Below are 26198 nucleotides of genomic sequence, written 5' to 3'. Positions count from 1 at the left end.
GTCCATCAGAGTTAATCATTGTATAATCAAGTTGTTGGGTACAATGATCTCCTGGTTCTGCTCATTTCACTTAGCATCAGTTCATATAAGTCTCTTCAGGCCTCTCTAAAATCATCCTGTTGGTCGTTTCTTACAGAACAATAATACTACATTACATTCATATACCATAAGTTATTAATGCATTCTGCAACTGATGGGTATCCATTCAATTTCTTGCCACTACAAAAAGGGCTGTCACAAAAATTTATGCACATATGGGTCTCTTTCCCTCCTTTAAGATCTCTTTGGGATACAAGACCAATAGAAACACTACTGGATCAAAGGGTATGTACAGTTTGATAGCTCTTTGAGCATAGTTTCAAATTGCTTTCCAGAATGGTTCGAATACCTTGACTTTTAAGACAAAGTAAAACATCAACATGGGATAGCTTGGTAGTTCAGTGAATAGAGCACCAGGCCTGGAATCGGGAAAATCTGAGTTCAAATCCAGCCTCAGATATTTACTCAGTCTGTGACCCCAGATAACTCACATAATCTCTGTTTGCTTTAATCCAGTGGAGAAGGAAATAGTTTATTCCAGTATCCTTGTAAATAGTCAGGGATGTGCTGTGAACATTTAATAACTGACTCTCAAAATAATATCTGCACAACACACTTTAAAGTTTAATAGGCATTATTAACAGGCTCTCCATCACTTTCAGTCTAGAAATAAAAAAGACTATAACACAAGTCCTAATTTATAGTGTTTGCTGATTTCTGAAGTGGAAATATTCATAATAAAAATCTAGCAATCAGCTATTGCAAGCCAATTAGATTTGCCTCTAAGATACCCTGCTATATTTGCTACAAAAACAAGGACACAATTCTTGCCTTAAGAAGCTTACAATTAAGTAGAAAGAGAAAGGCGTGGGCACAAAAAATAATGCAAATAAGATATGGTAAATGTATAAGAGCAGTGCAAATTGCTATGAGATCAGATGAGAGTGAAGGAGGTGGCTTCTAATGGATGAAATAGGGAATATCCAGGGAAGTAGCTAAGTAGCTTTTGATCTGGGCCGTATAGTGTAGCCAAGATTCCAATAATCAAAGACAGAGAGAATAGATTCCAGGCACAAGAAAAATTAGGATGTTAAGATAGGACAGGGCTCTTTGACGGACAACTAGTCTAGTTTCTCTGGAATATGAGTGATAAGGTATGGAATTGTATCAGATAAAGGTGGAGAGGTAAATTGGAGCCAGATTGTGGAATACCTTCTATAGCATCTTAAATAATTTGACCTTAATTTGGTGGGGAAACAGAGATTCTGGACTCCCTTTTTCTCCCCACTGACTCTGGCAAAGTAACACTTGTCAATCTGGTGAATTTGCAGCTGGCTCATTCAATCATTTGAATAATTGTTAGGCATGAACTGGCATGAATGCCTTTAGTAGAATACCATTTACTTTGTCTATATTTCTGTTAATCTTTGTTTTCAACCACTTGGATAAAATCTAGGAGGTAGTTACATAAATTTGCAGGTGATGTGAGACTGGGATAATGAATAAAACTGAGGATATAATCATGATCTGAAATGCTCCCGATATACTTAAAATCCCAGCCCATTAGGCACTACTGAACAAGCTAAACCATAACAGGAATAAAAATAAAGTGTTACATATAGATTAAAATTCTCACTTGTTCAAGTACAGTACATAATAGAGAATTCTGATTTAGCATCAGGTAAAAAGTGCTTGGGGCTTTAATTTACCACAGGCTCAGTATGAGCCAATAGTATGATGCAGGTTGTTTAAAATCAAGACAGACAAACAAACAAACAAAAAAGATCTACTTAATATGTTCTATTACTAGAAATACAATTCCCTGGCTCAGGAAATCATGCAGGTATTCCTTTTCACCTTCCACGACTGTTTGGAATGTGGGCAGTCCCAAATTAACTGATATTTCCTGGCTTACTCACTGACTCATTTTGTTAGATCAATATAACATTTTTCTGATATTACTAATATAATTCTTCCTCTGGTGTCTCACAGTAAACATTTTAAAGTCAATTTGATGATAAATAAAATTGGCATTTTCTAGTAGACACAGGTGAAATGTGAATTTAATATAATTCCCTCTGTTTCAATTTATCAGCAAATTGTATTAACTAGGAAAACTAGTAACAACATTTATTTCATCTTAATTCTTTTGGGATCTACTTGGATGTAGCATAATTGATTAGACTAGGTGATTCTAGAGGGAAGAAAGAAGAGAATTTAGAAAAACTTCCTCCATTTCCCCTAATTAAACAATGTAGTGTTCTTGCTGTTAAGCATCAGCAGCCTTTAGTGAAGATGCTACATCAGCTGAATAGTCTGAAACTGTGGAGCAGTAAAACCTCAAGAGAGAGGATTTTCTGTGAACAATTAATTAGCACATTGGCTAATGAAATGTTTCTTTTCTGGAAATCTCAAGGTTCTGAGCTCAAATGGCATTTAGGAGGGGATTCTTCTTAGTCTGTAAGCCCTTTTAGATTTTTTTTTCTGTCCTGCATCCTGGCATAATAACAAGTATATAGGAGCCTAAGCAGATACTTGATAGCAATGAGGGGTCACAATAGTGACCCATCAAGGGCAGCCAATGCTCATCAATGTGTAGGTCTCTTTTTCCTTATTTGGCACCTAATAGGATATAGTTTGTTTTCTGCTTCATGTGATGGTTTTGGTACATGGACTTAGATTTATGATGTCTTTCCCTCTTCTATGTCTCTCCTTATCCCCCACCCCGCTTTTCCCATTCCCAATATCTAAATATGACTGGGATTATTGAAATAAATTAATAGAATTCTGAGGGAAAAAATACATTTAAGATTGCTCATATATATGTGTGTGTGTGTGTGTGTATACACACACATACATTTATGTACACATACAAATAAAGATATATATATATATACACATATATACACAATTTGATCTATTTCATACAATCAATAGATTCAAGGAGTTGTAAAAACTATGTAGGGTTACTCTCCATTTTACAGATGAGGAAATTGAGACCCAGAGAGATTAAAGAGATACTTGAGGTCACATAAGTTTTAAATGGCAAAGCTAGGAGATATAAAAGTATAAGAAAGGTACTATTAGCTGCTAGTAGTAGAATTGTGGTTTTTTCTTTAATATGGAATTTTGTTCATTTAAAATTTAATGACAAGTTGCTTTAATTTTTTCTCTCTTTTTCAATTTTTAGAATTAAACATGAAAATATCGTTGCTCTGGAAGATATTTATGAAAGCCCAAACCATTTATACTTGGTTATGCAGCTGTAAGTACAACATTGAATATTGTTTTTATAGTAATAAACTTTAGAAGTGCTCTGACACTTTCACCAACCAGCTTTTGCAGAGAGGTTTCATCAAGGACGCATTTATATATACTTCATAGCATTTAAGGCTTTTATAGAAATACTAATTTGTCTTATTTTAGAAAGAATATCCTATTGTGTTTGTTTTTAAGACTGTGGGGAAGAATGGACCACATGTGACTATTATGGCATTGTAATGTACCTTTTCCATTTTTTCTTCCCTGAGGTTAACTCTCTAAATGGAGAACTCATACCTATCTTGGGGAAGTACTAACAAGAGTCAAAAAAAAGCCTTTTCATTACATACTTTTGCTTTATAGTTAGATTGGAAATTATCAGGCTGTAGGAAGAGGTAGAAGAATGAAAGAAAGAGCTGAGAATTCAAGTACAAGATGACATATCTAGAAAAAAGATCAGATTTTAAAATTCTCATTTGAAAGTGAGATCTATAGCCTACAAAAGCTTTCCAATAAATATTGCATCTTGGTCAATTGGAGCATCCTAGTGATATTATGGGAGATAAGAATAGGAAAAAAAAACTTTCTCATTATGTTCTCAAAGGGAAATGTTGAGCATGGTGTTCTGCAAATGTCTATAACAGAGTTTTGTATAGTTTCCAATGATCAATTTAGGTGTATGAATTTTTCAGCTTCCGAATTTCTACAGAATTTTAGAAGAATTAATGTTAAGGTTTATTTACTTTTATCAATGTACTTTTTTCCATACAGATGTTTGCAATTTAACTTGGGAGGATGTATGTGAAAATAACTGCTTAGTACAGCATTTTCCCCATTTCTCATTAGCATTTAAGGACATGCTTTATGTCTTTGTATTAAAGTATTTGAGGGGAAAAACACTTGAGTGGGAATGAATAAATTGGGAGGGTAGTGACATTTAAAATTAAAATGAAGTTTTTGTCATTTGGTGCTATGGTTAAATCTTTATGAAAATAGATATTTTATTTGAGAATTAGAATAGCTCATTCCTGACTATAAGATTCTCATAGAAAAGGCAAATAAAGGAATTGCTAGAATTGGGTTTATTATTTGTCAAAGACAACAAGAAACATTTTATGGGAGACTTGGTAGACTGCTGTCTTAGAATCTAGAAGACAAGTTCAAATTTTGACACATATATTTTGTGGTTATGAGACACAAAATGTAAAGATTGTACTCCACAGCCTCTCAAGTCCTTTCCAGCTCTGAATTTATGATCTTTTAATTCTTGCTGTAGTAAAAACAAGCAAAAAGTTGACCATGTAGAAATTATAGCTTTATTTTCATTAACCTCTATTTGAAATTTAGCATTTTATTAAATTATAATTTTAAAAGCATTCTTTTCAGAAGAGGGGCAAAGACCTTCCCAGATTGTCAAAGGAACAATGATTCAAAAAATTTTAAATCCCTGATACAGATAATTGAAACTTTGTATAAGACATCTTTTGGGTAAGACAGTGGGGAAAAAATAAAAACAAAAAATAAGGCTCTAGAATATGAAATTAACTAGGCAAAAAAGACTTGGGCATTTTGAATGTCTTTGACATGGTCACAGAATTGTTGAATCCAGAACCCCTGACTCCAAAATTACCTATTCCCATTTTCCAGCACACCATCTTGCTTCTTGATTCTCCATTTTTCCTAATTTTTTCTATGGTACACAATTCCCACAGCAACCATATCCCTCTCAATTTAAGTCCTCCATTATGGGGTATATTTTTTCTTATTTACCTATTGAGTAAAACCTCAACTTTTTTTTTCTTTTTTTAATTAATTTTTATAATTATAACATTTTCTTTGACACTATGTATGCATAGGTAATTTTTAATTTTTTTTTACAACATTATCCCTTGTACTCCCTTCCGTTCTGAATTTTTCCCCTCCTTCCCTCCACCCCCTCCCCTAGATGGCAGGCATTCCCATACATATTAAATATCTTATAGTATATCCTAGGTACTATATATGTATGTATATAAAAGTATATATATATATATATATATGTATATACATATACATATATATATATGTGCAGAACTGAATTTTGTTGTTGTTGTTGTTACAAAGGAAGGATTGTATTCGGAAAGTAAAAATAATCTGGGAAGAAAAACAAAACAAAACAAAACAAAACAAAACAAAACAAAACAAAACAAAAAATCAATGCTCACAGTTTACACTCATTTCCTTTTCTGGGTGTATCTGATTCTGTCCATCATTGATCAATTGGAATTGGATTAGCTCTTCTCTATGTTAAAGATATCCACTTCCATCAGAATACATCCTCATACAGTATTATTGTTGAAGTGTATAATGATCCCCTAGTTCTGCTCATTTCACTCAGCATCAGTTGATGTAAGTCTCTCCAAGCCTCTCTGTATTCCTCCTGTTGGTTATTTCTTGCAGAACAATAATATTCCATAACATTCATATACCATAATTTACCCAACCATTCTCCAATTGATGGACATCCATTCATTTTCCAGTTTCTAGCCACTATGAAAAGGGCTGCCACAAACATTTTGGCACATACAGGTCCCTTTCCCTTTTTTAGTATTTCCTTGGGATATAAGCCCAGTAGTAGCACTGCTGGATCAAAGGGTATGCACCGTTTGATAACTTTTTGGGCATAGTTCCAAATTGCTCTCCAGAATGGTTGGATTCTTTCACAACTCCACCAACAATGCATCAGTGTCCCAGTTTTCCCACAGCCCCTCCAACATTCATCATTATTTGTAAAACCTCAACTATTAAGACTTCATGATCATTCAAATGTGGTTTGAGCTGAAATTTTATCTTTGATCATTCTATGAAATTTTTTTGCCAGGCAAATTACTAGTATAAATCACATGGGAGAAGAGTAGTGTTTAAATTTCTTAAGATAGACTATCTTTTAGAGTCAGAAAAGTCTAAATTCAGATCTGACCTCAAACACTTACTAGCTGTGTGATCGTGGGCAAGTCACTTAACCTTGTTTGTCTCAGTTTCCTCATCTATTAAATGAGGAGAATAATAGTATCTACTTTACAAGTACGAGGTTGTGATTTGTTCCTCATCACAACAAATGAGATATGTGCAAAGCATGTTGCAAACTTTAAATGCTATCTATTATTTTTATTATATTTCAACCAAGTATCTATTTATATATAATTCATAGTTATTACACTAAATATTATTATGCTAGATAATGAATTTCTTCATATATGTAATGTATATATGTAATACATATGTACAGCTAGATACCCAGAGTACTGAATCCTGAAGTAAGGAAAACCTGAGTACGAATTCAACCTCAGACACATCATTTAATTTGTCTCAATTCACTCACCTGCAAAATGGGGATAATAGAAACACCTGTCTCCCAGGTTATTGTGAGGAACAAATGAGCTAATATTTGCAAAGCACTTTACTTTGCAAGTCCTAAAACATAAAATGCTACCTATTATCATTATCATCATTATTAATTAAAAGCACATCCTCAAAAGATTTCTCTTTCACTTCAGTTTTTCAGCCCAGATCTAATTATTAAGTGTGTTAGAATGTAATCAAATAAAAATGCATTAGTATGTAATAAAAATAAATTTAAAACATTTTAATGCAAACTTTTTGGTCACTTAAAAAGGTCAAGCGATCCACTTCCTCCTTATAATCTTTTTTCTACTATGCTCCTGTAATTGCTATGAATTACTGGTATAGAAATTACTGAAAGTAACAGCCCTAATGTTCATATTTATCATGCCACTTAGAAGGCATAGAGACAATGCTCTGGGTAGATAGTCTCTTTTCTTGTCAGCTTTAATAGTGTTTCTTACTTTCTTTCAAGCCTGATCTCAGTTCCCTACTAACTCGGCCTGGCTCTGGGGCAGATGGCTTCTTTTGTGGAAGGCATTAGGAAGATCCAGGTTTCCAAATCATTGTGGTGAATTTAAATTTCATGCTGTAGGACTGTATGTCACAATATTTATGTCTGGGAGGTTTTAGTTTCCAAGACGCCATCTCTTAGTTGCTAAAACTCAGAACTAATATGAGAAACATAACCCCCCAATTACCTTTTAAAATTGCTATTAAGTGGTTTAAGTTACAGAGGCTGTTATCTGTGTTGCTGAAAACCCAGAGGTTGTTAATTCTATTTTAAGTGTTGTTTTTTTTTTATTTTTATGATTCTATTTTTTCAGTTTTCTAATTTTTGTTAACAGTATCCCATTATTGTCATTAACTCATTTAGGATACTCAGTTCATAGGCTTGGAGTTAGAAGGAAGTTCCTTCTAACTCCAAAACCACGTACTCCAGCAATCCCCTCATTTTGAAAATGAGATACCTGCTTCCTAGAAAGGGAAAGTTACTGGCATCATTTCATATAGGTGAGATTTGAAATCCTGTTCTTGGTACTACTGTAAAACAAGGCTTAAAAATGAAAAGATTTGTTCTTATTAATGATAGCTAGCATTTTATAATATTTAAGGGCTTTACATATATTATTTCATTTTATCCTAAAAATAACTCTAGAAGATAGGCATGCTATTATCATCTCTGTTTTACAGATAAGGAAACTGAGGCAAACAGAGGCTTAAGTAGCTTGTCCAGTCACATAGCTAACCACTGAACTCAAATCTTCCAGAATCTTAATTTAGTGCTCTATCCACTGCATCAACTAGTTGTTATTCTTGGTTGTGATTAGTGGTGGTGGTAGTATACGTGTGTGTGTGTGTGTGTGTGTCTCTGCATGCACATGTATTTTATGAATCATATACTGTTAGAACTGAAAGTGACTTAGAAATCATATTTTTAAAATATTATAAATATATTTCAATGTAAATGGTTTCCTTTCTAATTTTATGCATTTAAAAATATTATTCTGAAAAAGATTCCATAAGTTTTTCCAGACTGCCAAGTAGTCTATAACACAAAAAGAGGTCAAGAATCCTTAATGATATACCCACCCCCCAAATATGTTACAGATCAAGACACTGAGGTATTTGGCCCACCAACAAAGAGCTAATGAGAAAGAGATTTAAACCTGAGCATGTTCAATCTAAGCCCAGCACTCTTTGGCCCAACTACAGAACATTCTGGTTCTGATATATTTAGAGAAAATGTGATGGATTAATTTCATATGTCAATTTCTGGGGATATTATATCCTAAATTTTGAGATGTACCTGAATGTCAAAAAAGATGCTTTTGATCAAAATATTACTTTCTTTTTAAACAACTGATTATATTTTAGGGGAAAAGATTTTGGTCTTTTGCTATAAATAACAAGCTTTATCTAGAAAATTATTATATAAATCCACATAAATCCTCAGCATTCTTATATATCACCAACAAAATGCAACAGCAAGAGATACAAAGAGAAATTCCATTCCAAACAAATGTTGAGAGTATAAAGTATTTGGGAATCCATCTACCAAAGAATAGTCAGGAATTATATGAGAAAAATTACAAAACACTTGCCACAAAAATAAAATCAGATTTAAATAATTGGAAAGACATTCAGTGCTCTTGGATAGGCCGAGCGAATATAATAAAGATGACAATACTCCCCAAACTAATCTATTTATTTAGTGCTATACCAATCAGACTCCCAAGAAACTATTTTAATGACGTAGAAAAAATAACAACAAAATTCATATGGAAGAATAAAAGGTCGAGAATTGCAAGGGGACTAATGAAAAAAAAGTCAGAGGAAGGGGTCTAAGTGTACGTGATCTAAAGCTATATTATATAGCAGCAGTCACCAAAACCATTTGGTATTGGCTAAGAAATAGAACGGTAGATCAGTTGAACAGATTAGATACAAAGGACAAAAAAGGGTACATCTATAGCAATCTAGTCTTTGACAAACCCAAAGATACCAACATTAGGGATAAAAATTCATTATTCGGAAAAAACTGTTGGGAAAACTGGAAATTAGTATGGCAGAAATTAGATATGGTTCCACACTTAACACCATATACCAAGATAAGATCAAAATGGGTCCATGATTTAGGCATAAAGAATGAGATCATAAATAGATTAGAGGAACAGAGAATAGTCTACCTCTCAGACCTGTGGAGGAGGAAGGAATTTATGACCAGAGGAGAACTAGACATCATTATTGATCACAAAATAGAAGATTTTGATTACATCAAACTAAAAAGTTTCTGTACAAACAATACTAATGCAAACAAGATTAGAAGGGAAGTAACAAATTGGGAAAATATTTTTAAAAGTAAAGGTTCTGACAAAGGTCTCATTTCCAAAATATATAGAGAACTGACCCTGATTTATAGGAAACCAAACCATTCTCCAATTGATAAATGGTCAAGGGATATAAACAGACAATTCTCAGATGATGAAATTGAAACTATATCCACTCATATGAAAGAGTGTTCCAAATCACTACTGATCAGAGAAATGCAAATTAAGACAACTCTGAGATACCACTACACACCTGTCAGATTGGCTAAGATGACAGGAACAAATAATGATGAATGTTGGAGGGGATGTGGGAAAACTGGGACACTGATACATTGTTGGTGGAGTTGTGAAAGAATCCAGCCATTCTGGAGAGCAATTTGGAACTATGCCCAAAAAGTTGTCAAACTGCATACCCTTTGATCCGGCAGTGCTGCTATTGGGCTTATATCCCAAAGAAATACTAAAGAGCGGAAAGGGACCTGTATGTGCCAAAATGTTTGTGGCAGCTCTTTTTGTTGTAGCTAGAAACTGGAAGTTGAATGGATGTCCATCAATTGGAGAATGGTTGGGTAAATTGTGGTATATGAAGGTTATGGAATATTATTGCTCTGTAAGAAATGACCAGCAGGAGGAATACAGAGAGGCTTGGAGAGACTTACATCAACTGTTGCTGAGTGAAATGAGCAGAACCAGAAGATCACTATACACTTCAATAACAATACTGTATGAGGATGTATTCTGATGGAAGTGGAAATGTTCAACATAAAGAAGATCCAACTCACTTCCAGTTGATCAATGATGGACAGAAATAACTATACCCAGAGAAGGAACACTGGGAAGCGAATGTAAATTGTTAGCATTGCTGTCTATCTACCCAGGTTACTTATACCTTCGGAATCTAATAATTAATGTGCAACAAGAAAATGGTATTTATACACATATATTGTATCTAGGTTATATTGTAACACATGTAAAATGTATGGGATTACCTGCCATCGGGGGGAGGGAGTGGAGGGAGGGAGGGGATAATTTGGAAAAATGAATAAAAAAAAAGAAAATTATTATAAATGTTGAAAATCAGGGTAAGAACTGAATACAGCTAGGTGAAAAATGAAATACAAAACCATGATCATAAGTATCTTGCAGTAATTCTTAAGAGATTAGCTAAGTGATTTGTCTTTGACTGTACAAATGATAATTTCTTAGCTCCTGATTTCACTATTCCACAATAGCCTGCTGTTGAGATATTGATCTGATGGGACCTTCTCCAAGGCCCCTTTCAATTCTAGGAATTTGTGACTCTGTTTATGAAAAACTTGCTAAATAATAACTGATGTGCCATTCCAATGTGTCAGAGAGGAGCCAAGCCGAATACCTTAGAATTCTTTCATGATCCTAGCCCAGAGCCTCACACTATTGATATAAGTTTTTTAATAGCATTTACAATTTGGCACTTTGTGCATATTTCTAAGTGAAATTAACTTAAATACCGTAAGGAATATTTTTAATATTTCTGTGCAACTGGATACCACTAATATTTGAATAACCAGTTCAACATGAAGACAAATCCTTTTTTTAATTGTGTCAGGAATGGAAGAGAAGTGAACATTTAAGCAGCTTCCAAAAGCAAATGTGGTTCATCTACTCCACAGGCTTGTTGTGCCAGAAATTGTTTTCGAATAGTTCACTGTATGTGGGGGGTTGCTGGTGCAGCTTTCCTGTTGATATTATATTTATAAATCATACAATGTGTTCCCAGAGCCAGTTTTAATTAGAGCACACATTTCTACTCCCAGTGGAAAGCGTTTTGCAAGTAACTAAGCCTGGTAATAGAGGGGAAAGGGATGTTTCTATACAAGGTACTATAATGCATTTACATATAAATTAGTAATTTTGTATTTTATAATAAAAGAGAGGAGGAAGGGAAGAAAAGGAAATAATAGATGCAATGGAAATTCTTATGTGCCATGCACTGTGCTAAGGCAGTGTGACATATGGAAAGACAAATGGACTTGGAACCAGAAAACCAGGGTTTTAGTTAACTTTTTACTGCTCCAAACCTTCATTTCTTTCTCTTGTAAAATGAAAACTATAGAATGTTTAAGATTTTAATTTGACTCTAAATTTTACAGACCTAGGAGACCAAGTTCCTCTGTTATGTATGGTTCTCTATGTGACTATTGGCAAATCATTAGGGTCTCTGATAATCAGTTTTCTCATCTGTGAAATGGAAATAATCTTTCATTTTATCATCTTCACACTTTTGTTATGTGAAGAAAATGTAAAGTGTGAAGGTTTGTGTCATCGTGGCTTATAATCAGTGCTTCATGTCCATAATAATGTTGGTATAACTGTCATCTTCAAAGGTTGTCTTCTTGGTACACTCTGTTAATTTCTTTGCTCTGAGAAAGACTTTCACTAATTTCAACTTCATTGAATTAAAAAGCTAAGAAAGATAAAGAAGAATGAATCTATTGGCAAACTAGTCCTTAGAAATACACTAATTAGTGTATTTCTAATTAGTGTATTTCTAAGAAACTGACAAGTAGCAGAAGAGATAAATTCTCTTTTATGGATTTAGTAATTCTAGGAAATTCTGCAGTCTTCATATATTAATGTTCTGTTGGTACAGATTGATTTGTTTGAATTTTTTGATGAACAAATATATATATATATATATATATATATATATATATATATATACATACATGTATACATATATAGAAAAATTTTTAAAGTAATCAGTGACACAAAATGAAATACCAATGATGTGGTCTTCACATCTCCAGGTCTCTAAAGAAGGAATTTAGGATCTTCCAGGAAGCACCGCTATAGTGATGGTGAAAGGGCTATTTCAGAAAATAGTGAAAAATTACTTGTCTCCCTGATTTCAGTGTTTTCCCTTTTGATTTATCCTTCACACCACTGCCAGAGCAATTTTCATAATGTATAAATCCAATTATGTCTCCCAGCTCAAAAACCTTTAGCTTTTTTTTTTTTTTTTTGAAATTCTCATTGCTTACTGAATAGAATATAAAGGTTTTAAGCTAGTTTTTCAAGGTCCTCCAATTCTAGCTCCAACCTACTTTTCCGACCTAATTTGCATATTACTTTCCTAATCTTGCCTGGCTCTTTTCATTTGCTGTAACTTTGCACACTGACAAATCCCATACTTAGAACAGTTTCCTCATATTTTACTTCCCATTGAAAATTTTTCCTACATTTCTATTTGACAAATTCAACTGAACCAGCACTTATTAAGTCCACTACCATATACAGAGCAATAATCATGAATTCTGACATTTGAAGAAAAATCACTTGAGTAGAAGTGGGGAGTGGATAAAACCTGTCTAGGGTATGGCCATACTTATGTATGATTGAAGTTAAGTTGAGACAGAGCATAGAAGTTGAGCAACCTCTAGCATTGAAATAGAGTATTTAATGGAGGCAAAATTCATTGTAAAAAAGAAATCTATGAGTCAAGTACTAAATCTGCTGGGAGTTAAGCTTAAGGGAAGAAATTGCTTTGATCATGTTGGGTTTATGTTTCTGATTGGATAAGCAGGAGCAGGCATTTGGGGATGTTAGGCTGTTATTCAGAGTACAGATTAAAGCTGGACATCAAAATTTAAGAACCATAATGGAGCATTTGGAAGCAGAAACAATGACTAAGGGAGAAAGTTTAGACAGAGAAAAGAAGAGCATCTGGGAAGATCCTGGGATATGCTGTTTTCTAGTTACTAAATTGCTAGATTACATTACATTGGATCTGTATACTTTTCTTATTTCCTCTACTAGAAAAGGTAGTGTTGCATGTAAAATGTATGGTATTGCCTGTCGTCGGGGGGAGGGAATAGAGGGAGGGGGGGTAATTTGGAAAAAATGAATACAAGGGATAATATTATAAAATATATATATATATATATATATATATGTATATATATATATATATATATAATAAAAAAAAAAAAAGAAAAGGTAGTGTTGTTCAGTCATAGCTGACCCTGACCCTTTGTGTCCCCATTTGGGTTTTCTTGGCAAAGATGCTAGAATGTTTCGCTATTTCCTTCTCCAGCTCATTTTACAAATGAGGAAACAGAGGTGAACAAGATTAAGTGACTTGCTCAGGATCACTCTAACTAGTGAGTATCGAAGTCTGGATTTGAACTCATGTCTTCTAAATCTAGACCAGATTCTCTATCCATTGCACTACCCGGTTGCCTCTTGATGAGGGCATAAGCTTCTTAAAGGCAAGGATCTTGTCTTAATTATTTTATCCTTATGTCTCTAGCATCTGTTATAATGCGTTGAAAACAGTAATAGTAAAAATAATAAGGAAGTCAATTTATTTATTGCTGTTAGCTTCTTTTTCTTTTCTTTTCTTTTTGAAAGCTTCCAGATATACCTCTACAAACCTTGTTCTCCAGCCAAATGAATCACTGTCATCTTTATGTGCCCTTTAAATTCCTGCCCCTAAGCTTTTGTCTTTGCCCTTTTCCCAAGAAGGTTCTCTTTCTCCTTTTATTTTTCTTTTCATTCCTTTTCTTGAAGATTCATCTAAAGTCCTTCCTTCTTCTTTTAGGAAGTTTTCTCCAACCTCGTGAGCCCCACAACAACCTCTCTCCTCTATATTCATTCTATGTACCACTTATAAAGACGCATAGAATTTTTTTTTAAATTGGAAGGGATATTCTAGACTTTTATACATTTCCTTCCTCATTTTAAAAATTTTAAAACTGATGCCCAGGGAAATAAAACAAAGGTCCTAGGTGACAATAATTCAAACCTAGAACCTAATCCTCTTGACTCTCAATTGAGTGACATCTCATTTAGTACTTACCTGGCATGGAATATTGATGCTTAGATTTTTTACATATTAATCTTTCCAACAATGTTACAGCTTCAGAGACTATTATCTTGAGAATATCAAAAGTCTTTTCCTCTACCTCAGCAAAATTAGTGCCTTAGAATTTTTTTAATTTAAAATTGTGATTTCCTTGGTCCAGGATTCTACCAATAAGGAAACTTCTTTTACTAAGGTAGAGCAGCATAGCACCTGCTTTGCAACTCAGTGGTCTTTGACAGTTGCCTGGGTCATTGGGAAAATAAGCTATTAGCCCAGCCTCATCCTCACACTTCAGTCTTCCTGACTGAGAGACAAGCTGCTCTTCTCATCATAACACAGAAGTTATTAAATAACTGTTTATTGAAAATGCCAAAGATAATGTTGATATCAGGGGCATGTAACTGTATGGAAGATTGGAGATGTCATGGCTATGACTAGACAAGAATTTGGGGAACTGCTTGAAGCTACCATTTATCAACCTGATTCAAATGGTTCATTCTCCTACCCAAGGTCCTAAAGCAAACCATTCTAGTAAAAATAACCCCATGCCATTTTTTCACTGTTCCAAAGATTATTCTTTCATCTTCATCACTCCTCTAGTTGCCATTTTTCAAACTTTTGATCACAATAAATAAGAATTAGAAGTGGAAAATATTATACCACAGCTAAAGTTATCTTTTCCTTACAGTGGAGGTCTGGCTACAGTATAAAAAGTGTGAGATTTTATTGTGGTGGAAAGTGACATTGAGATCAAAATGTATTATGTCAAGAAAAAAACAAAATCAAGTAATTTAGAGTGATATGAGCCTACTTTATAAGGTGATTGCAAGTACCTTAGTACACATTCTTGAGAAATAACAACCATAGTGTTGACAAGACAAATGCCCAAAAATCAGAACCTGGTTATAATTTTTTTTCTCAAAAGTGTCACAGGTAGTGACACTGAAGGGGTTTTTGTGATGCTGGTACTTTGGTGGAAGAGTATGGAGAGTTTGGGACTTAGACTCAGGAAGAGCTGAGTTCCATTTTTGCTTCAGACACTAACTGTGTAACCCTTGGCCAAGTCATTTGACCTCTGTCCTCATCTGTAAAATTGGAATGGTAATAGTACCTGCCTTTCGGTGGTTATAAGGATAAAGCCAGATAATATTTGTAAAACACTTTACAAACCTTCAAGCATTATGTAAATGTTAGCTATTTTATTATTGTTGTCGTTGTTGTTGTTGTTATTACAAGTAGTATTCCTGGAACTTTCTTGTTATTTTGCCATATAGCCAGAAAGAATACTTTTAAGTAGTAGAGAGTTTTAATAGGTCCCTGAAGTTGTATTTCTAGGGGTGTGTGAGGTGGACATAAAGAAAAATCTCAAGGACAGTGCTAAAGCTGAACCTACTGAGCTCATGGGATTAACCAAGGAATATCAAACTAGTAGTGCTAGCATCAAAACTAGGGCATTTTTTTTGGTAATATCATCTGAATTGTTTTTTCTTGGGTTGGTTTTAGGATTATAAGATTTATATCTACCAGCATACTAAGAAAAGTATTTCCCCTATTCTTGTCCCTCAATCCCTAAGATTAAAAGTTTGATTTACCTGAGAAACATTATGCACGATAATAATTCATAATAATTCATACTACTACATTATCAACACATGCACACACATAGGCAAAATAGAAGAAATGTGACATACTATCCAGACCCAAGATATAAATTTGTGAAGGATCTGTGATTTCAGGAACATAGGGAACTCCCAGTGTGGAAGTTCCTCAAGCAATTCAAACAATACCTTCTCTAAATAAATAAGTTCTAGGGAAATTGCCTGAAAAACACAGAAGTGACTTAGATAAGATCAAAAAGTTATTAGTAAGGATATGTTGCTTCTAATGTTCAAAAACTACCTCATGTTATTCAAAATTACACATGTGTTTTAGAATTATTCCCAAAACAGCATCTACAAACAGGATCTGATAACTTGTGATTTACTTTAAATATTTTGAATTTATAATCTTTCATATTTATACCACTTTAACTTCCAAATATATCCTTCTTCCTGCATTACACCAAGAGGGAGCTCTTCTATAATAAGGCATTAACAAAAAAAGAAGTAAGGAAAGCAGTCCGGGATGCAATTAAATAAAACTAATTGGCTGATCAACCAAGTCTGACAGTATATTTCATGATCCACACCTGTAGCTTCAAATCTACTCAAAGAAAGGAGTGAAGGATATTTTTTTCCATCTTCCTTAGAACCAAGATTAGTTGCTAAAATTATGCAACATTCAGGGTGCCTAGGGATTTTTAAAGCTTTGATCTTTTAAATTGATTTTAAGGGAAATACTATGTGTCTGCTCCCCTTAAAAAGAAAAATGATAGAATTACAGATTCTTAGCCCTGGAAGGGACCTTAACCTTAGCAATAATGATTGTTGAGTATTATAATTTTTCTCAAGGAGCTATTGACTGAATGGAAGTCTCAAGATTCATTCTTTGAGATAATCATCGCAGTTAAATGAGACACTTGCACTATTATTAACTTTTATAAAATATCTGTCTCCCCAAGCAGTTCAATTTTTTACTTAACCAATATTAAGTTGAACCAGGTCTCTCATTTATAAGTGTGAGCTACTGAAATTCTATTTTTTAGAAATTCTGTTTTAGTCATTGAATTATATATTTTTGATCCCAAAAGATCATATAGATCCTATATGTGGCCATAAGCCATGGAATGCACATTTGTTTTTGTTTCTTGTCCAGTGGCTGGTGAAGAAAGGGGTAATACATGGAGGGGTAAAAAATGGAATAATAGGAATGGTTGAAATGAATGGGTTGTTATTTATTTTTGAGGATATCAAGTGGGAATCATAGAACTTTTGGGGGTTGTGTGAATCAGGAGGGTCTACTTGTTTGGTATCTTTATTCTTCAATTCTTCTCCCCCCTCCCTTTCTCTCCCTCTCCTTTCTTTCTTCTTCTCCCTTTCCCTCCTTTCCCCTCCCCCTCAAGAAGTTTAAGTGATTCCCTATTTCCCATAGCATCAAATACAAATTCAAGTTTAATACTTGATCACATGCTTCCCATGTATATGCCTCATTATCACTATAGTCTAAATTTGTGACCAATCTTCCCACCAAACATTGTGTCTATTTCTTGGAGAATGTGTCTCAGACTTATGTGAGAGGAATATTTTGTAGCTATTCATTTTAATAGGGCATCTTAGTAAATGGCTTTGCTGTGAATTAATTGTGCCTGTTGGTTTATTGTGAAACAAAGCACGTCAGCAAGCTCTAATGAAATATAATTTTAGGAATGGGTACCCAAAGTACTTCTCTTCAGCTTGAAGGCAGCAGCCACCCTCTGGGACTCTAACCTACAAGTACAAGTGCTAGTTGGAGGAGTATCCCATAGGAAGTTTTATATCAGTTTATCACATTTTTGAAAAATCATCTTTTTGAGATAAGAGCCATAATGATTCTAGAGTTCCTTTCCTCTTGGATTTATTGATTCCATTCCAGGAGAAAATATCACACAGTTTGACAAAATGCCTCTTATTTACCATAAAACCTCTTGGGTTATCTACTTTTATTTTGTTTTGTTTTGCTAAGGATTTTGACAGCTGCTTTTTCTTCAGCTGTACTTTCTTCATTTTACTTCATTTCTTTGCTTTTTATCTGTAGGAGTATAAAGATCCTCATTTTTATGATAAATTCCCACTGACTCCTCAGTGTATGACTGAGATGTCAGCATCTTTAGGATTTGCTAATTCTTGCAGCATGTGGGAGATGGTTGAAATATTGAGGATGATTCTCTAATTTTAACTAAATCTTGGTCTCTCACAATCAGATCTGTAAAGCAAACCAAAGGATGTATATGTATATTTAATAATGTTGCTAAAATCTCTATTGTATTTTTTTATTTAAAAAAGACACTGCTTCATTCTAGGACTATGAGTGATACTACTAGTATACAATGAGTAAGGAGGACTGTTTTTGTCAAATTTTCAGGGTAAATAAAGAAGGTGATAATTTAACTTAAGTGAACTGAGGCACTTAACTTAGATACTAAGTTGCCCTAGTGCCAATAGCTACAAAATATTCCTCCCATGTAAGTATGAGACACATGCTCCCACAAATAGACAAATGCTTGGTCGGGAGATTGGGCACAAACTTAGACTATAGTGATAATGGGGCACGCACATGGGAACCACATGTGGCCACATGTTAAACCAAGGAATTTGTATATGATCCTACAATAAATAGGGAATTACTTAAATTTCTTGATCGAAGGAGAGAGAGAAAGAGAGAGAGAGAGAGAGAGAGAGAGAGAGAGAGAGAGAGAGAGAAAATTGAAGAGTAGACACCAAAAAAAATAGACTCACCTAATTCTTACAACCCCTGAACAATTCTAAGATTCCCATTTGATTTCCTTGAAAATAGTAAGGAATCCATTTAAGCCACTCCTACAGTTCCACTTTTACCCCTCCATGTATTCCCCTTTCTTCACCAGCCACTGGCCAAAGAACAAGAACAAATGTTATAATTAAAATTTTAAAGTTATAGTTTAACTTATAAGAAGTTAATTTACAGTTTAAGCTAAACTATATGTGTGTACACGTATATATACACAATGCATACACATATGGGCACATATATGTATGCCATATGTATATAAACATGCATCTAAACATGCATGCATACATGCATATAAACATACACACACTTACTTGACCAGGATCCCATAACTATTATATTCCAGAGGATAAACTTGAACCCAGGACTTTTTGATTTAGAGGCTAGCCTTCAATTCTCAATATCAAGTTACCTTTTGCTTGAAACAATCATAATCTTTTTTTTCCTAGTTTGCACCTTTTAAAAATGACAGCAGCATAATTTCACATCCCCCATCCTCAAAATGCTTTCCCTTCTCAGCTCTGGCTCTTGACTTCCTTGACTTTTTTTAATTTAGCCTAAAATCTCACTTTCTAATTGCATATATTTAGCCTATAGTGGGTTGCTTGCTGTTATAAGGAAGGGGAAGAGAAGGGAGGGAGGAAGAAAAAATTGGTGTACAAGGTTTTGTGAAGGTGAATGTTGAAAACTATCTTGGCATGTATTTGGGGAAATAAGAAGCCATTATTTTTAAAAGGCTGAAAAATTAAATAAGCCAGCTAAAATCTAAAAAAATAAAATAAAATAAAATTCCATGTTCTACAAAAAGCCTTTCCCTCTGAGATTATCTACAGTGTAGCCAATATATGCATTTTATTTGTACATAATTGTATGTTATCTTCCCCATTAGGCTCCTTTAGAGCAGGTATTGTTTTTGTCTTTATATCTTCAGTCTTAGCACATTGCCTGGCATATAGTATGTATTTAATAAATGCTAAATGATTTTACTTGATTTGAAGATTCAGTGTCAAATTCAGAAGCAGACTATTTTCTGACTATTGTACAGTCGTGCCTCACTCTTTGTGACCCTTTATTGGCTTTTCTTGACAAAAATAGTATAGTACTTTGCCATTTCCTTCTCCCGAGTTAAATAACTTGTCCATTTACAAGTAGTAAATGTCTTAGACCACATTTGAACTCAGGTCTTTCTGAATCCAGGCCCAGCACTAGTTTCACTGCTTCATCCCCACTTTATCATGATTAAATGACTCACTAATGATCCGTTTACATGACTTTGAGGTATGTACTATGAATAATTTGCTATAAAAGAATGAACTTGCCTTCCCAGAGTTTACAGGTCAGGCTAGGGCCTCATACTGAATAGAATCTCTATTTGATTTAAGGGTAGTTCAAAGAGTGTATTGATGTATTAGGTTTGTTACAGCTGTTTGACAGAATATGCTTGAGATGTTTGCTTTTTCTCTGCATGTGGAATATGTCTTTCAATCACTATTTTCTCTTAGGCACCATGACTTCAATTTGGGTACTAATCTGGCAATTTGGAAAAGTAATATATGTGTGTAATAGATATGGTAATAAAAATGTCAGCAATAACTGAGTCAAAAAGCACATACTTTATTTTCTTTATAAGCTATTGTTAGCTAAGTAAGCATAAATCACTTAGTTTACTTTAGCTTTTTTACAGAAAAGATTTAATTTATGGAAAGATTTAAATAAATATTAATTGCTAGGCAAAAAAAAAAAATTGCTAGTGCTTTGCAGGTAAATTTCAAATGCCTGGAATGCTTTGCCTACTTACCTTCATTTTCTAGCTTTCCTGCTTTTCTTAAAGTCTTAGCTAAAATCCCACCTTCTGCATGAAGATTTTTCTAGTTTCTCCTAAATGGTAGTGCCTGGCCTCTTATATGAGCTCTGTTTTATCCATCTCAGCGTAAATTAACCCAGATTGAGAGTAACGAATAGGCCTCAAACCATTGGTGACTTAGGTGGATATATCTCAACCTTATCTACTCTCATGAGTTCAATTACCAATTCTATGTACTCACAAATTTATACATCTCTTTCCAACTTATTCCTGAATTCTATTCCTCATCTCTCAACATCAGCTGTTCATCTCCCCCAAGGGTCCCCTTATAACCTCAAACCCAACATGTCTAAAATGAAACCTCATCTACCCTAAACCTGCCCATCCACAAAACTTTTCTAATCTATTTATGGAACCATTGTCTTCCAAGGTACATAAAATCAAAATCTTGGCTTCATCTTAGATTCTTCCAAACTCCACAATCTATCAGTTCCAAAGTACAAAAAGATTCTACCTCTGAAATATCTTTTGAATTGAATCTACCTTACTTTTCTGCTCACACAGTTGCTACTCTGTAGGAGATGGTATTACTGATTTCATATTACTCCCCTTCCCTCCTTCCTCCATCATATTGCCCTTTCAGTTTAGCCAAACCAAGTTACATTAGCTGATCTTAGCATACCATATGCTGCCTACATAGCATTCAAGTTAGCCTTTTCCCATACCTAAAATGCATCCCTTTTCATTTTTCTCTTTCTTCAAGTCTCAGCTCCATGAAGCTGTCCTGGATAATTCTAATATCATCTGAAATGTTGTTTTTCAAATTATCCTGCATCATTTTGAATGTGTTTCTCTTTGCCCCATCACACACTATCTTGTCAGTGTATTAATCCAAGATAATGAGTATCTTAGAGTTGGAAGTGGCCTCAGATGAATATTCTCCAACCCTACCAATGAATCACTTCTCAATAGAACATCTAACCTCTTTTACTTGAATGCTTCCAATTCATTTGAGGAACTTGATTGAACTAATGGAAGTTTGTTCCATTTTTTTTTGAGAGGAGAGGTATATGTTATGTTCAAATTGTAGGAAACTATATCAATCCAAGATAGTTTTCCCTTCAACTTCTACATATTACTGTTAACATCTGGGACTGAGACTGTAGCAGCTGGTTCAATTCATGCTAATGTAACAATAATTTTTTTCTATGGACCCAGGCTGTCATGAAAAATCAGAGTTAACAAACATTTATTCAGTCCCTACTATATACCAGACACTGTCATAAGCAGTGGGGGTACAAAAATATAAGACAATCCCTGCCCTCAAGGAGTTTATAATCTAATGGAGAGGGGATCCTTTTTTTTTTTTCTTAATCCATCCAGCCAAAAAGCTAGGAGGAAATTCCCTTTACTAACATTTATTAGCAACTGCTCTGTAATCTTCAGAATTGTCTAAGGTACTATGTGGTCCAAGTCACTTGTTCTGATAGTCTGTGCTAGAAAATAAGGCTCCAATGAGGGTTACCCTGGTTTCAAGGCCAGTTTATCTTCAGCCACTCTGAACTGTCTTTTTCTTATATATTAGTGATAAGGAAAAAGAAGCTGAACAGGTTAGTGTAGTGTTCAGAAAACAGAACTAAATATGTAGTTCATGTACTTAGGGAATAAAAAATATACAAACCCCATAAGACCACACTTCTCCAGAGGTTTTAAACATAAAGCTGTCAGTACTACTTGAGAAAAGTGACACAGATTCTTCTATAGTTATTTCTCTATTGGAATCACCTCTAGCCTTGCTGTCTCATGGCTTTTGGCTCTAGTAGCTGACAGAATTGATGGTGTCACCTTTGATTCCAAAGGGAAAAAAATTACAAAACTGACAGGTCCAATTGATCACCTACTTTGGATGAGTGTCTGTATGTGTAGACGCACCAGCCTGTGTGTCTTTGTTTAATAAAATAAAGCATCCCTAAAATAACATTGTAGATTTACTGTCTTTATCATGAGACTGCATTAAAAATGCATCTGTATCATTTCATGCATCAATCATTTCATTTCCTACTTGCAGCTAAAGCTTCCCTCAACTGAATAGAAATGCATCTGTTGAATATAGCAGACAACTATCTCTTTTGATAATCTGACAATATAATTCAGTGAAACAGCAAAGTTATATTTCTTCTGGTGGAGAAAATTGACATTAGTAACTCCAGATTTATGCCATGTATTTACCAGACTGAAAAAGTATTTTATTAATCCCATGTTTAGAATACCTAATAAATACCCCCAGAAAAGGGAGGGAAGAGGTTAAGAGGGACAGATTTGAAGCAGGACTTATATGAAACATATGCTTTTGCTTCTGAAAGGCAAATGGCAAGGCTGTACATGAAAGTCAAGACTTTTACTTCAAAGTCATATAAAATCCTAAGATATAATGCAGATAAAAGGAAAGGAATGAAAATTAAGTTATGATAAGCTGAAATAGATGATAGATCTGGAAAATGTCTTTGAAAGTATTGTTTCTTCCCAATCTTCCTCTCCTTATAGGTGAAATACCTGATTCTGAGAGGTCATTTCTCTGGCTTGAAATTATAGAGGATAGTAAGTGGAAGAACTGAAGTTAGGGAAAAAGAACTCCTCATTATTGCTTTTAAAATTGTGTTAAATACAACAATCATCTACTAAGACTACTGTATACAGATTGTTGTGTTAGTCCTGGGGATGTAAAGACAAAAAAGGAAATAAATGCTGACTTCAAGGAGTTTTTCTTTATGATCGTTATGATTTAGTAAAATGTAAAGTAAGAAAAAAGTGAAAATCTTTCTCAAGCAACAGGTTAATATACATACAATGGTCTTCAGCATTTATCTGCTTCAAACTTATCACAAGTGTAGTTTGAGGAGAAAAAAAATGCTTCAGCACTTGGCAGTTGCTCAGCACTCATGACCCTTGATTATCATCTTGGTTGAGCAGTAGGGAGGTGAGGTTGGCCAGATCTACCGCCCAGCCATCGCCATTGCTGCTATTGCCCTCAGCCACAGGCAGCTTCTCCCCAGCTAAGGCTGTGTTGGGCAGGTCTATCAGGTTGCAGATCAAGATGCTGTAGTGGGCAGTTCCTGCAGGAGCAGCAACAGCAGGAGCAGCAACAGCAGGAGCAGCAGAGACAGTGGCAAGGGATTCGGGACTCCTGGCAGCCCCAACCTTCAGATGGCACACAGGACAATAGTTACTGACGCCATATCCCAAAGGCAGCACTCCCTCCTCCTCCCAACCCCAGGAAGCTTGGATGGCATGGAGAGGGGAGGGAGAAAGTAAATTGGGTCAAGAAGGGAGGAGTCCAGCTAAGTTGGACTGAGCTGGCTTGTTTCTCCCCAGCTGGAAGCCCCACTTGACTCTCTGAGGGATGGTTAAACTTTTCCCTTTATGGGGAAAATTTAGCACTTGTTTTGCCACTTTTCATGCCTTTTGGAGCCAACTAATGACAAGTACTGAGGTAACATTGTAAATGCTTTTGGCAATACAAATAAAAGAAAAAATACCTAGCACTAAATTTAATACTGTAGCATTATTTTTTCAGTACCTTGAGAATGCTGGTGAGAGGCTAAGTTGATAACACACACATAATTATCATAAACAAATTATGAAACATTCTAAAATTTTGTTAGAGCCATAACAAAGGAAATGAAATGTAACTTTCCCAGAGGCCTTTAATTGCAACAACGAAGAATAAACATAAAATTCAAGGCAGTGTGGGAAATAGCTAACTCCTGGAATGCCAAGTGTGTTACTGCTAAATGGTTTGCTTTGCTTTTTTGCTGCATTGTGACATGTGAAATTCATAAGCACATGATGACTTCTATGGACCTCAGTTTCTTTGGCTGTAAAATGAGGGCACTGAATTATAATTATTTCTTCCATATTATAGGGAATGGGGACAACTTCATGAGATAGAATGTCCATGTAAAATATTTTGGCCTTTCATTTGTACCAGAAAAAAAAGCCTAATTTTTTTTTCTTTTTTATTATATGAGTGTTTAAAGTACTTTTTAAAAATAAAATCTGATTTAAGTATTTGGTCGTAAGCTATATGGAGGTGCATGTTAAATAAAAATATTGTATGAAAAATAACTTTTTCTGTGTCATCTGCTGTCATTTACATGTTGCCTATGTTTTCTTCAAAATTACCCCCAGATTTTCATTAAATTTCTTTGGATCTTTTTGTTGTTGTTGTTGTTGTTTTCAACATTTACTTTTATAGGATTTTGGTTTTCAATTTTTCCCCTCCTTGCCTTTCCTCCTCCATCTCCAAGATGGCAAGTATTCCTATACAGATTATATGCCCCACTTAATTTTTGTGCTGATCCATGATATATCAAAACCACAGTGGGGAAAGTTGCAATGTGGAAGGCTAACTGCATCTCTAAGGTCTTTTCCAGCTCTAAATCCTATTATAGTATTACTTACCACATTAACTTGGGGTAGAGTTTGTCTTATTTTTCTTAAAAAAAAACACCTCTAGGGTTAGCAAATAAATAAAAGAAAACATATATAAAAGTACAGAATCATCCATGTAGAAATTCAGTAGGTCAGTTAGTAATTTTTATAGTTATCATGCAAGACAGCACTTGACTTTGAACATTCTTGTGACTACAGTTTGATTTGCTTTTAAAGTATTTTTCTGTGGAGAATTGCCAATAATTCTTATTGTCTGTTTTATTTATTCTTTTTTGTAAATAACAAAACTAATTCCCATGCACTTGATCCCACTGAGCCTTTCCTTGAAACAAAGAAAAATAGTTAATGAAAACTTACTCCTCTTCACTTCATTGGACAGCACATAATAATATTCTATACCTGAAGTCTTTCTGTTGAAAGAAAGGAAATGAAATCTATTTTTTTGGAATTATGATTGGCCATTACAATTAGTGAAGTCTGAAAGCTATGACTCATCTGTTTCCCCAAGTTGTACTTACTTTGTTCTGTGTTCTCCATTGGTTAATTATTTTCCCAATTTCCTCTGAGTTCTCTGAATTATTTCTGTTTGTCATTTCTTGGAGTGTGATATTATTCAATTTTATTCATACGTTACAATTTATTTAGTATTCTCTAATTGATGGCCACTATTTGATTCCAGTTTCTTGTTATCACTGTGGATTTCTTAGAATTGAGGGAGACATTGTGCTCTATTCTTAACAGTTTTGGCTGGCTTTACCTCCCTTTTCTTCTAATTGTCAATATGTTTCTTGTTCTGTTAGCATCTTCTTGTTGCCAACTGTGCTTCCTAAGCTTCAGGAAGGAATTGATAGATAGACAGATAGATATAGACGTATCTGTATATATACATATATGTTTATATATGTTAAGATATAGGTATATGTACATATGTATTTATATATGTATACATACATCTACAACCTATATGTTTATGACAACAAATAATTCTCAGTACAATTGAGAAAAAATAACTGTTTTGGTAGGAAATTTTTGATAGTTAAAATTTTATTGAAATATTTTTCTTTAGTTACCTATATTTTCAAATATATAATTCCCCACATATCAAATAATAAAAAGGGGGAAGGGGAAATATAGCAAAAATAGCCAACATATTATTCAGTTTATTAGATAATTACCTATC

General features: G+C 34.3%; 1 protein-coding gene across 1 annotated transcript in view; it reads left to right on the top strand.

The window, feature by feature from the left end:
- Positions 1 to 26198, top strand: part of CAMK1D (calcium/calmodulin dependent protein kinase ID) — a 475460-nt gene that overhangs the window by 317230 nt on the left and 132032 nt on the right. Inside the window, exon 3 of the mRNA XM_074268635.1 lies at positions 3230 to 3304. Within this exon, the coding sequence (XP_074124736.1) occupies positions 3230 to 3304 (75 nt within the window). The remainder of the gene's footprint in view (positions 1 to 3229; positions 3305 to 26198) is intronic.

Source organism: Sminthopsis crassicaudata, chromosome 5 (genome assembly GCF_048593235.1).
Source record: "Sminthopsis crassicaudata isolate SCR6 chromosome 5, ASM4859323v1, whole genome shotgun sequence".
Taxonomy (NCBI): domain Eukaryota; kingdom Metazoa; phylum Chordata; class Mammalia; order Dasyuromorphia; family Dasyuridae; genus Sminthopsis; species Sminthopsis crassicaudata.
The sequence above is the reverse complement of the archived record's forward strand: the minus strand, read 5'-3'. Positions and strand labels throughout refer to the sequence as shown.